This window comes from Dendrobium catenatum, unplaced genomic scaffold, assembly GCF_001605985.2.
Source record: "Dendrobium catenatum unplaced genomic scaffold, ASM160598v2 original_scaffold_254917, whole genome shotgun sequence".
Lineage (NCBI taxonomy): Eukaryota > Viridiplantae > Streptophyta > Magnoliopsida > Asparagales > Orchidaceae > Dendrobium > Dendrobium catenatum.
Genome location: NW_021573316.1, coordinates 1,238,272 through 1,250,579, shown reverse-complemented (window position 1 = coordinate 1,250,579; position 12,308 = coordinate 1,238,272). Strand labels below are relative to the sequence as shown.

Here is a 12,308-nt window from a genome sequence, read left to right as displayed (position 1 = left end):
ATTTAATAAATAAAATAAAATTATTTTAAATATATTAATATTTATTTGAGCCGGCACAAGCTTGAACTCGAGCTCGTTTACTAAACGAGCTCGAACTCGAGTCAAGGCTGAGATTTTGTTCAGATATATATATATATATATATATATTTCTTTCTTTCTGTCATCAATTAAAGATCAGTAGTCCATAGCTTGAGTTAACTATTTCAATTCAATGCTGCTGTGGGAGGAAAATGACAAGAAATGTTGATTATTTTGTCAGCTGGTGCAGCTCAGTGGCATGGTTTTTTTTTTCTCTTTCATTTTGGCCATTAAAAGAGAAGCATAATACTAAGTTAAAGAGATGAGGATGCTCAGATAGATGAGTGGCTTTATCCTTCGAGATAGGATACGAAATGAAGGTTGGAGTAGCTCCATTCAAAGATAAAATTAGAGAGTTGACTTAGATAGTTTGGTCATATAAAACGTCAATCTTTTGATGCCCCGATTAGGAAAGTAGTGGTATTAGATTTGACTTGTGTTAAGAAACATAGAGGTAGACTTTAAAAGATTTGGTTAGAAAATATTAGAAATGATATTTTTTAATTAGATTTAAATGAGACTTTGATTTTAATAGAACACAATGGAGAAAAATGATTCATGTAGCCGACCCCACGTAATGGGACAAAGGCTTAATGTTGTTGATTCATTTTGGCTCACTCGTTACAACTTGATCGCAAATAAAATGTTATATTAATAAAGGTATTAATATTTGTTTTTTTTCCTTTTTACAGTAAAATTTTAATTAAGATTCAGAGATGTTTAGAAATATATATATTTTTTTATTAATTTTAAAATCCATGGCATGCTAATACTTCAGAGACTTGAGGTCCATTTAATTCTCTCTTCACCAAGGAATATAAATGAACAAACTTGTGAAGGAGTTGGGCATAATTTAAGTAAAGAAATAGCCAAAAAAAGTTTTAGGATATCAATAATTTAAGGGAAGAGTGGTTACAGGCCAGGTTTAGACTTTTTGATATAAGCATGATTATATGCTTGAAAGTGAGTTTGGGAACACAAATTTTAACAGCCATCTTAGAAATGAAACTTTTCTAAAAAGGAGATTATTATGTGCAGATGTTGGACGCAATTTTTATGTCCGGAGGTAAATGAGGTGCAATCATGTCAGTGGTATACTGAGCAGTATCGAGCAAATGAGTGATATGGCACATTCTGATTGATCTTCGGACGATATTATACGTCTACACATGCTAATTTTTTTCTCTAAAAAGAGCTTCATAATCTTCTCTTTGGTAAAAAAAAATAACCTCCATTCTGATTTGAACTCAAACAATCAGAGCTTTTGATCACTGAATCAAGCATCTTTGCAGTTGTAGCTTTAACAAAGAATGAAGATAAAAGAAGCATACAAAGCATGGGAATCACTAAGAAAGGAGAAGCAAGAACATGAGAAATTATTAGGTGCAGGGTGAGGAGTGCGTCCGGGGATCAATAAAAAATGTGTCACGTCATCTCATTGGTGGTACCCAACTCGGTATTCGCACTCAGTACTGCTGGGTACCACTAGGTAACTAGTATTTGTGCGAAGAATTCTCCCATCCGCACTCTACACCTAATAATTGCTCCAAGAACAGAGGGATTATTGATAGAGATTGCTAGCTGAAGGATGAAATTATCACCCACTATGAATTGATTCATAACTAATCAAGGCATCAATACATTGGGATTTTTGGAAAAGTTATTGGACAATTTGCAAGGCTGTTAACTCTTCAGTTTTTCCTAAAATCAAAATTGATGCTTAGAACCTTGCATTTAGTTTTACAAAATACCTTATTTGTTCTATCCTTTAAACCTTCTTAGCCTCTAAGGTTTCATTTGAGATGACTTTCTTATTATTTCTTAAAGGAATTTTTTAGTACAAGAATTAAATTTATTGTACTAGAAAGCTACTTTATGTAATAATAAAAAAGTCTTAGGTGGAACAACTTTCTTACTGCTTTTTTAAAACTGTTTTCTAGCACAAAAATATTTTGAACTAAAAATTTTATACTAAAAAACTGTTTTAGAAAGCATTAAGAAAGTTGTCTCAAACGAAGCTTAAGTCAACCTTAAATTTTTTATCATTATTTTGTGTAATTTGATCTATACAAGAAGTCAAAAATCTAGCATCTTTTTTATGGAATCTCAAAAATATATGATCCATAAAGGAATTGATATTTTAGTTAAAAAAATACTCCATAATTTCTAATAAATAACATAATATCTTTTAAAATAAATAATAATAAATATAAAAATGCATATTCAATTAAAACTGATTTAATTATTATTTTATCTATTTTATATTCTTTGTCATAGTAATGGAAATTTACTTTCATCTTAATATTAAAATATTAAAATTTAATTAATTTAAGAAAAATTCAAATATATTATAAAATTATTTTTTCTAATATTTAAATGTTTAGCAACTAAATTTTTATATTTATACGCTCGCTAGTCGCTAGTCTTGAAGCGGCCCGCCACCTGCAACTATTTCCCGGCTTGGGATCGCGATCTCTATTCTACGACTGCGCGGCCGCTCCTCTCCGGCGGGTCCCATTTCCACCGTCCATTCACCGACCGACCGACGCAGTGGTCCGAAGAAAGCTTCTACCTTCTCCGATCCTACTAATCTTGGATTTCTTGGGCTAGGGTTTTTTTAATCTTTTGTTGCTGTCGATGGCCTCGGCTTTCGATCGGTGGGAGAAGGACCCTTTCTTCTATGCTGCCGAGGAGGTCCAGGAATCGGCTGACAGGTATCAGATTTCACTCGTAGTACAGTTTTGCTCCTTTCCCTTTTTGTAGAAGAGGGATAGATTACTTTTGTTGTTTCACTTTTCTAGGATGGAATCAGCTTATCGGCGATGGATGCACGAGAAGGAGGGAGCCGAAGTGCGGAGGGAGCTTCATATAGCCCTAGGCACCGCGAAATGGCAGGTTAGTCCTGATTATTAGCTTCTTTTCTTCCTTTTTTTAATTCCGCGTGGTCTCTGATTTGTGGCGAAAGTTTTGGAGTTTGATCTGTTGGGTTTTGACTACGTAGCTGGAGGAGTTGGAAAGGACGGTGAGACACGATGATGAGGCAGTCTCAGCTTGCGAAGACACAGTTACTCGGCATAACGATTTTGTTGAGGCGATTTCGGATAGGATTGGAATGGTGGAGAAGACTCTGAAGGAATCAAATGTAAAGGAGGAGAAAGAGAGCGGCTTGATGCGGTTAGGTCTAGATAAAGGGGAAAGGGACGAGCTTGCCCTTTTCTTGTCAAGTCCATCTTCTGAAGGGAAGGAGGTGTCACTGACCCTATTAGATGTTGAAGAAGCAGGGAGCCGGATGGATGTAGAAACTTCTTTTAGTTTGAAGAATCCTCCATACCAATTGAACGATTTGTCATTGGGGGAGAAAGATCACTGCAGGATTGCTGAAGTAGGTGTATTGATTGATTCTGTTTCGACCGAGGGATCTTCTTTGAGATTATCAGGCGAGCAATCTAATTCCCCCCCTCCAAGGTTATCAAGTGTCCTTGAGCTGAGAGCTGCAGAATCATCTTCTAAGCCTAAAAAGTGGTATAGAAATGGTTTCAGAAAGTGGAAATATCCGAGTCAAGAAGATATGGAAGAATCCTTACCATTACGGAATCATCATTTGAGTCGGGTAATTGATTTCTTCTTATCTTTAAAATAAATTTCAGATTTTGAGTACCATTTTTCATATAGCTTTTGCCTGTTGTTTGATAGCTTGGTGATGACAGTGTTTCCTTTTATTTTAATTAGGGCATGAATGCATGCTATGAAAAGAGCAAGAAGTGTCTTTGCGATTGTACAGATGAGTCTTACCATAAGCATCACCAGGATTGGTTTGGAACTTTTCAAAGGCAACTTCAGAGGTCCCAATACCAAATCCAATATGGTCGACCTGTTCAAATGATGATTTGGATCGCTGTTACTGTCCTACTACTTTGTGAGTTCCTTCCTTTTGTACAGCTCATCTTTTACTTATAAATTGAATTTATTTTTCGTACAGCTCATCTTGGTCTGTTGGTTGAGAGTTTAGGCTATCAACCAAGAGGTCTTGGATTCGATTCTTGTGTATGCATTGTGTGTTTGTGTGAGTCTGACTTAATTGGCTTAATTGTCCAAAAAAAAAATCATTTTTCTTCAGATTAGAAGGATCTTAGCGGGATCTGTTTCATAATTTAAGATTATAACAATCTGAAATTCGTCCAAAATGAACTGTTTGGTTCTTTATGTTGGATATAGGCTGAAGAGTAGTTTTTTTCTTATATCTGGATACTGGTTATTAAAATAATGCAACGTCAAAGTTAAAACTATGCATTTGTATGAGATTACAGCATATATATTCAATTCAAAGTTACACATATTGTGTTTATAATTATATATTATTCAACTTTATGAATCCTTTATTTAAGTTTGTATAAATTATTTTATTTAAATTTATGCAGTGTGTGTTGATTTAAATTATATAAGTTTGCAACTGATATTTTATTTGTTCTTTTTATATTTATTTTTTCTTCTTTCTATTATATGTAATAATAATCATTCATTTTCATTTTACATTTAAATTTTAAGATAAATGATACTGCCAAATTTTAAATTACATAATATGATAAGTTCAATCAAAGAATCTAGTTATTGCCCTTTTATATAGTACTGTGGGAAGGAAGTACTGGATAAAAGTCTAGGAAAAATATGCAAAAATGACCTTTCTTCATACTAGAGAGGTTCTTGTGTGCTCTTGAAGCACTCTTGAGTTCAAGTTTATCATCTTTTGCTTTTCTAGAGCTTCAGGAAAGGATGCAAAGCAAATAGAGTTTCACAGGAAGATTAAAAAAGATCATAAAGGTTTCTCTTAGATAAAATGTGAGTTGACCATGGTTTATTTTAATTATGGGATTAAGGTTATCTATGTGTACAAATGCTGTTGTTTAATTACATTCTCAATGCTTGCAAACCCAAAAATAATTTAATAGAGAAAAATACAAGACCCATTGTTAATCACCTAATAATAAATTATAATCAGCGTATTATCGATCTTCAATCAAGCTTTTTAGCAAGCTTCTTTATGAGCTTTAAATGATAGTTTCATGATCACAAACGAACTGAGCACCGAGCTACTCAAGCTTGTTCGTTTATCAATCAAGTATATATAAAGACTTTCGTGCTTGTTTGACTAGTTGATTAAATGATTGTAAATGAGCTTTAATCTAGCTAAGCTACAAGTAACTTTTGAAGCATATTGATTCGTTTGCATTCCTATCTGAAATTATTTGATATTAACTGTTTTGTTTGAATCATGCAATTTTTTTTCCTTTGCTTGAATCCACATTTTTCAGATTCTAACAATCTGATTTATCTTGACAGTTCTTTTTGTATTGCATGCAAGTTAAAGGAATTAAAGTCTGTACTCAGCCTTTTACTAGTTGATTCTTGGGACTTGACTTTTACATTTAGCAGTACACGAGGTAAGTATCATTTCCTCCACAGAATTTGTTATTAACAATATGTTCTTAAGTTTGTACTGAAATTCGAATTGTGTCTCTCAAGAACTTCTACTGCCATCTTGTTTGGGAAACTGTTTTTTTTTTTTTTCCTTACATAATTCTGGCAACATAAAATCGGTCACAAGTTGTCCCCAAATAGACAATGCTAATGATGATAGAATGTAGGGATGTTAATAAATGAAACGACACAATAACTTAACTTGAGCCCCATCTCAAAAAATCTAGCTTCAAGTTGATTTGATTACTATTCGGGTCTATTTCGATTGACTTGATTACTATTTGGGTTTCGGTTTTAAAAAGCTAGAAACACATCATTAAAATAGATATGTATATCATTAGGCTGAGTTTATTAGGTCAACAACAACAACAATCTCAAGCCTTTATCCCACTACGTGAGGTCGGCTACATGAATCCAAAAGTTTGCATGATTCAAATAAATAACATTTTAGATACTTACGTGGTTTGGTTTGGGTTAGGCACGCATCAAACCTTTTGACCTATATTATAAACGGGTCATATTCTTCTCAAGATGATTTTGATCAGGTAAACTTTGATCGAACTTAAATATGATCTATCAACTCGAATTGGCACCGGTTACAATGATTTAATATGGAAAACTTCATATCTTTTGTTTTTCTTAATTTCTGTAGTTTTAGATGATTTTTATGAAATGCATATTGTTTTGGGGTACAAACGAGATGATAGTTTGTTCGTATTTGGCTCATTTGAAATTTGGTATGTTTGTGTTTGGCTCATGTTTTAAATTGTTGGTGAACATGTCTTTGTTTGCTTCGTTAGAAATCAAACTGAACATAAGTCAATTTTGAACAAATTAAAATAAATAAATAATGAGTTGAACACAATATAATCATTCTAATTATCTACTAATCAATTAGTAAATCCAAGGTTTTTAAAACTGGACCGGACTGGCCGGTTCATCTAGTTGAACATATGTTTCTTCTGGTTCGTTGTCCGGTCCCATTTTCACAACATTAAGTAATTCTAAAAATGTAGAATTAATGATATTTCTATTTTTTTAGTCAATAATCATTCAAATACTATTGAACAAAAATCTATTAAATTCGGCCTGCTTATTTGACAAACAAATCAAACACGAGCTTCTTAACGAGCCAAGCACGAGTTGCTTGCCAATGACTTGCTTTTTTTAACTGCCCTAATGGGATGTAAATATATAACGAAGACGAGATAAGAGATCGAGGGATGTGCATTAAGAGTGAACCTACAGTCTTTGGCTAAATATGAAGATATTTAGGAAAGATATAAATATTACTTTATTAAATTATTAAATTAGGATTTTTTAGAAAGAAATTATTTTTCTAGAGGATAACGAACAATACAGTGAAGTATATTGTGCATTGATCCAAAATTATTGTGAAATTAGCTTTGAAAAATATGCATAAACAAAGGCTCTATGTCTAGATGAGATTCCTGCTGAGATTTGGAGAGTTATTAGGATATTGAATTGCTTTAATTTACTTATCATAGATTTATATCTGCAGCATTCAAATTTCAGTGAGAGGAAAAGCTGGATCTTTGACATTGCATTAAGGTTTCGTTTGGGACAGCTTTTTTATTGCTTTTTTAAAACAGCTTTTTAGTATAAAAAATTTAATTTTTATATTAAAAAGCTGCTTGAAGAAGCAGTAAGAAAACCTTACCAAACATAGCCTAAGTCCTACAGTTTTATAGTCATACGGACTGAAAAGTCGGTGATCTCTTATATGGTCTCACTCGAATGTGTATATGTTTATTGTTTCAGGTTTCAGAAAACCAGCAAATTAAAAGGTTCTGCCCAGCCAAAAATGCTGCTTCTGCTTCATTTCTCATCTTTGTCAGTAATTAAAAAAAAAAAAATTCCTCACTGTCTTCTCATTCATTAAGGAAGTTATTGTTTGAATATGGCATTGATGCAAATGTAAATAATATATATAATATCTGTTAAGAACCTATGAACTTGTGTATTTTTTTTTTTTCAGGGCAATTTTTCTCATTTGACAGTTGTTCTTATGCAAGGCGGTTCGACCAAATATAATGTTTTATATGGCGCACAATGTAGAGACCTACAATGCTTTATGATGTATAATGTTGGTCATTAAAAGAGAAGTATTAAGTTAAGTATTTCAGAGATGAAGATGCTTAGGTGTATGAGTGTCTTCGCTTTTTTAGAGACAATGTGAAATGAGTATGTACATGAAATTGTTGGAATAGCTCCACTAACATATAGGATTAGAGAGAGTCGTCTTAGATGCTTTGGACACAAAACTTCGAACTTCTTATGGCCTGATTAGGAGAGTAGATGTATTGGATTTGTCCTATGTTAAGAAAGGCAGATGTAGACCTAAAAAGATTTGACTAGAAAATATTAAAATTGATTTTTTTTATTAAATTTAAATGCGAATTTGATGCTTAATAAGATTAATGGAAAAAAAATGATTCATGTGGACAATACCATGTAGCAGGATAAAAGCTTAATGTTGTTGTTGACATTTGTTCTTGTGAGTAATGAATGCTATATGGTAATTAAAAATGTATACATTTTAATTATATTATTTGTTGTATAGATGTATTGTTTTTATTATAATAAAGTGGGGGGGGGGATCCTTATTCAAATTTTAAATAAATAATTAATAAATAGTCAGTCTTAAAAATATGATAAATTATAATATTTGAAAATAGATAAAAAAAATAAATATTTTATTTTTCTGCATCAAAATTGGTTCTGAATTTGAACATGCACATAATCAACATAGATTATTTTAAATAAATAATATTTTCCTTTAAATAAATAACAATACCATGTTAAGATAATATTTAACACCCACCCATTGGATTAGTTAGCGATTTGGGCCTGTATCTGGGCCGTACTCTGGGCAGGCTTCCGGCATCCGAGAGAGCCCAAAGGACAGAGCAGGCCATCTTTGACTTCTTCTACAACAATAAGAGCACGTGGGGATTGGAACGCTGTTCGAACCTCACGTGCTTTTGACTTCTAATATTTTTGTTGACCTCAACTTTTCTCTTACTAGCTCATCTCATCATTTAAATTTAACGAATGCAATTTTCTTTCTCATCCCCATACAAACCCAATATTACTTGGAAAGCCCCCTTCAGAACTTTCTACTGGCTACCTTTTTTTCCAGTTGACCACCTATGGCACCTATAAATTTACAAATATTTCTCTTTTTGTCTTATTGCAAACCTAATTGTGTTACAAATATTTCTCTTATTGAAAATTTTATAATATGTTAATAAATATTTGTACATTTGCAAATTATGATTCATACACCACAAATTTATTTATTATTTCAAATTACTTTTTGTAAATATAATTTGCTTCCCAACTCCTATTCTAAAATAATTAGCAGTTGATTACAAATTCTAAAAATGGGAAAACTCATAGGGCCTAACACAATTTGAATGAATTTACTCGTATTTCCAGTTGATTACAAATGAGGCTTTTTATTGGAGGGAAGGCCTTGGCTTGATGCAATAAATATACATCACATAGAATGCATTACATGGTGGAAATTGGAAGAATCAATATTGATATATTTGTTTGGTCGGCAGGATCACAGTCAGTATGCAACGAAAGTTTGAAAGACTGTAGTTTGGTGACGGTGGTCAGAGGGACCGTAGTCAGCGGACGCCGGTGGTAATAAAATACTGTTGTCTAACGATAAATGTCGGAATGACCGCAATATAGCTATGGAGGTCGAAAGGACCGTAGTCGGCGGGCGACATTGGTTAGAAAGATTATTGTCTAGCGACGAAAATCAGGAGGATCGTACTTGGCGAGCGATAGTTGTCAGAAAGATTTTTGTGTGTTGAAGGAGATTGGATGGATCGTAGTCAGCCTGCGACAGAGGTCGGAAGTATGGTGTTAGGCATATGTTCAACGATGGACGGAAGTCCGGCATTGGGTAGAAGTCTGATGAAATTTCGGCGTCGGGTAGAAGTCTGACGAAAGTTTGCCGACAGGTAGAAGTTCGGTGATGGGCGAAAGCCCGAAATCGGGTAGAAATTCGGTGACAGGCGGAAGTCCTGTGTCTGGTAAAAGTCCAACGAAAGTCTGGCAACGGGCAGAAGTCTAGCAACTTGCGGAAGTCCGACATCAAGTAAGAGTTCGACGGAAGTCTGACGTCGAGTAGAACTCCAACGAAAGTTTGGTGATGGGCAAAAGTCTAGGGACTGGCAGAAATCTGGCGTTGGGTAGAAGTCCGACGAATGACGAATGTTCGGTGGCCGTGAGGTGGACGAGGAGGAGTCTGGTGGCAATAAAACTTTTCATTATCTTCTTTCTCTTCTTGCTTGAGCCTCCTTCTTCCTCCCCTCTCAATGATGAAAGAGGGATCTATTTATAATTTTTTGATAGTGGCATTGCTAGTAAATAGAAGGAAGATCAGTAAAATGGGAGAGGTTTGAATGGACGGCCGATGTTGAATCCCTTGATCATGGTGCGTTTATTAGGCATTTGAATGTCTTAATGATATCATAATTCAATGATCTTGGGCTTGTTGGCTTCGTCTCGTAAAGCTGCTCGATTCGACTATAAGCATGCAACGTTTAGAAACTGTTTGGTAATCCAAATTATAGATTTAACCGTTCAAATGTGCTTTGGATCTTTGATTTGTACTCATTTGGGCTCGGATTGACTAGAATCTGGTGTCGCTGGGTTCATATTTCCGAGATGTCCAGTTTGACTATAAGTTTGTTGAAATCATAGTACATATGGTATTCAATTTAATTTTTGAAATTTTCAACTTTATTTTGCTTCCGGATTTGTGCCCAATCAACATAATTTTTTGATGATATATCAAATAGATAAAATTATTAATGTGTGATAGTTTAAAGATAATTCAAATTAGATTTTTTTTTTATATAAAAAAAGTATTTATAATATCTACGATATTTTTAAAAAATCATTTTCTCCACAAAAAATTATTTTTAGAAGTAATTTTTAATCCAATTTTTTTAAAACACCGGAAATAGTTAAAAAAATGATCTCGAACAAAATCTTAGAATTCATTTAGAATATCTTTAGACCTCAACTTTTTCCTACTTTTAAGAGCTTTGGATTAAAAAGAAGCTTTTGCCAAACAGTAAGAAAACTGTTTCAAATAAAGCCTTAATTTAATTTAATTAGTTCAAACCAACTATCTTGACCCTTTCTACTTGTACACTGGTCTCAATTATCCGGCGAACTTCTACAGCCGCCAGCCAAGGCTTTTTGCCTTTCCTTGGTAAGCGCAGAAAATCTCTCTCTCTCCCTCAGAGCATATAAAAGCTCAATAATTCTGTCAACAAGTTAGTATTTTTCCATCTTAATTTCATTCAACAGATGGCCACACAAGCCTTTTTAAGCTTCTTCTCTCCTCTCCCCTCGCCTTCTCCCTCCCCCAACCATCCGCCGCCGGTTACTGCCGAGGAAAGCGTCGCCCTCTGCCTCTTCAACCTCGCCGCCGGAGGCAGCTGTATAATGAGCCAGCCTTCTGTTCCTCTGTATCAATGCTCTGTTTGCGGAAAGACTTTCTCTTCCTACCAGGCGCTCGGCGGCCACAAGTCGAGCCACCGGCGACTCGCCGCGCCGGGAGAGCCGGGCCGGGCGGACAGGCCGGCTGGGCCAACTGTCGGCGAGTCAAATGGAAGTGGAGCCCACCAGTGTTCTTTGTGTATGAGGCGGTTTCAGACAGGTCAGGCCCTCGGTGGGCATAAGCGGCTGCATTATTGGGAGGCGGCGGCGGCGCCGTCGTCTTCTTTCATTTCGGTCAACGTGCGGGTGTTCGACTTGAACTTGCCGCCAGAGGAGGAGGAGGAGATTCAGAGTCCTCTACTGAGGAAGAAGATTAGGCTATCTGATTAGTGCGTTCGGAAAAGCTCAAAATATTATTCGACCATTCTTATTTTAAGTATCACATTTATTTAATTTAGTTCATCAATTATAAAAAACTAATCCCAAATTTTTTTCTCAAATAGATTTGAATCTATTTGTTTTTATCTTTCAAACAGCAACACCAATTGTTTGGTTGCTATTTTCTTACTGTTTTTCAAGAAAATTTGTGTTAAAAAGCTATTTTTTTACGATAAGAATAGATAATTTGCTTTTCCCACAACAACAAAAAAATCAATTTTATAAAATATTACAATCAATCCGATAAGGCTCGTAGGCTTCATTTGGAACTATTCTTTTACTGCTTCTTCAAACAATTTTCTAATCTAAAAATTAAAATTTTTATACTAAAATTTTTTTAAAAAACCAGCAAGAAAGCTGTCCCAAATGAATCCTTAAGCTTCATTTGGGAAAGCTTAAAACCACTATTTTCCAAGATAAGCTTACTTCTATTTATCTCCTACTCATCTATTCTACTATAAAATCAAGCATGTAGACTCCTCTCGTCTTTTCTAACTCATAACAAGATTCATAAACTATACTCACAATAAATTATTCTAAAGTGTAAGCGAGTCAAATCAAGCTTGGTTCATCTATAATTTGATATTGAATAGATTAAGTTGTTAAATATGATATTTATGAACTGAAACGATCATGTTGAATTAGTTGTGTACTGTTTGGGCTTTTACACCAACTTCATAACATTATTATTATTTTTATTTTTTCATTTTGTTTAGAAGTTGAGGAGTATACTGGCTTTGTTATTGTACATTTTGTTAAATTAATTAATAGAAAAGTTGTTATTCAATTGATTATCATAATTTTTATCATTATAATTAGTCTTT

The 12,308-nt window shown here is 34.1% G+C and overlaps 2 protein-coding genes across 2 annotated transcripts; both read left to right on the top strand.

Moving 5' to 3' along the window:
• The first annotated feature begins 2,499 nt into the window (after positions 1–2,499).
• On the top strand, positions 2,500–7,637 carry LOC110103528. The gene is made up of 6 exons (XM_028692692.1): positions 2,500–2,792; positions 2,880–2,973; positions 3,080–3,688; positions 3,808–3,994; positions 5,416–5,516; positions 7,336–7,637. The coding sequence occupies exons 1-5, from the start codon at positions 2,716–2,718 to the stop codon at positions 5,439–5,441; spliced, it is 993 nt and encodes a 330-aa protein (XP_028548525.1). The 5' UTR covers positions 2,500–2,715; the 3' UTR covers positions 5,442–5,516; positions 7,336–7,637.
• Positions 7,638–10,914: 3,277 nt separating this feature from the next.
• On the top strand, positions 10,915–11,436 carry LOC110103532 (zinc finger protein 36-like). The gene has a single exon (XM_020832292.2). The coding sequence runs from the start codon at positions 10,915–10,917 to the stop codon at positions 11,434–11,436; it is 522 nt and encodes a 173-aa protein (XP_020687951.2).
• The last annotated feature ends 872 nt before the right edge of the window (positions 11,437–12,308 follow it).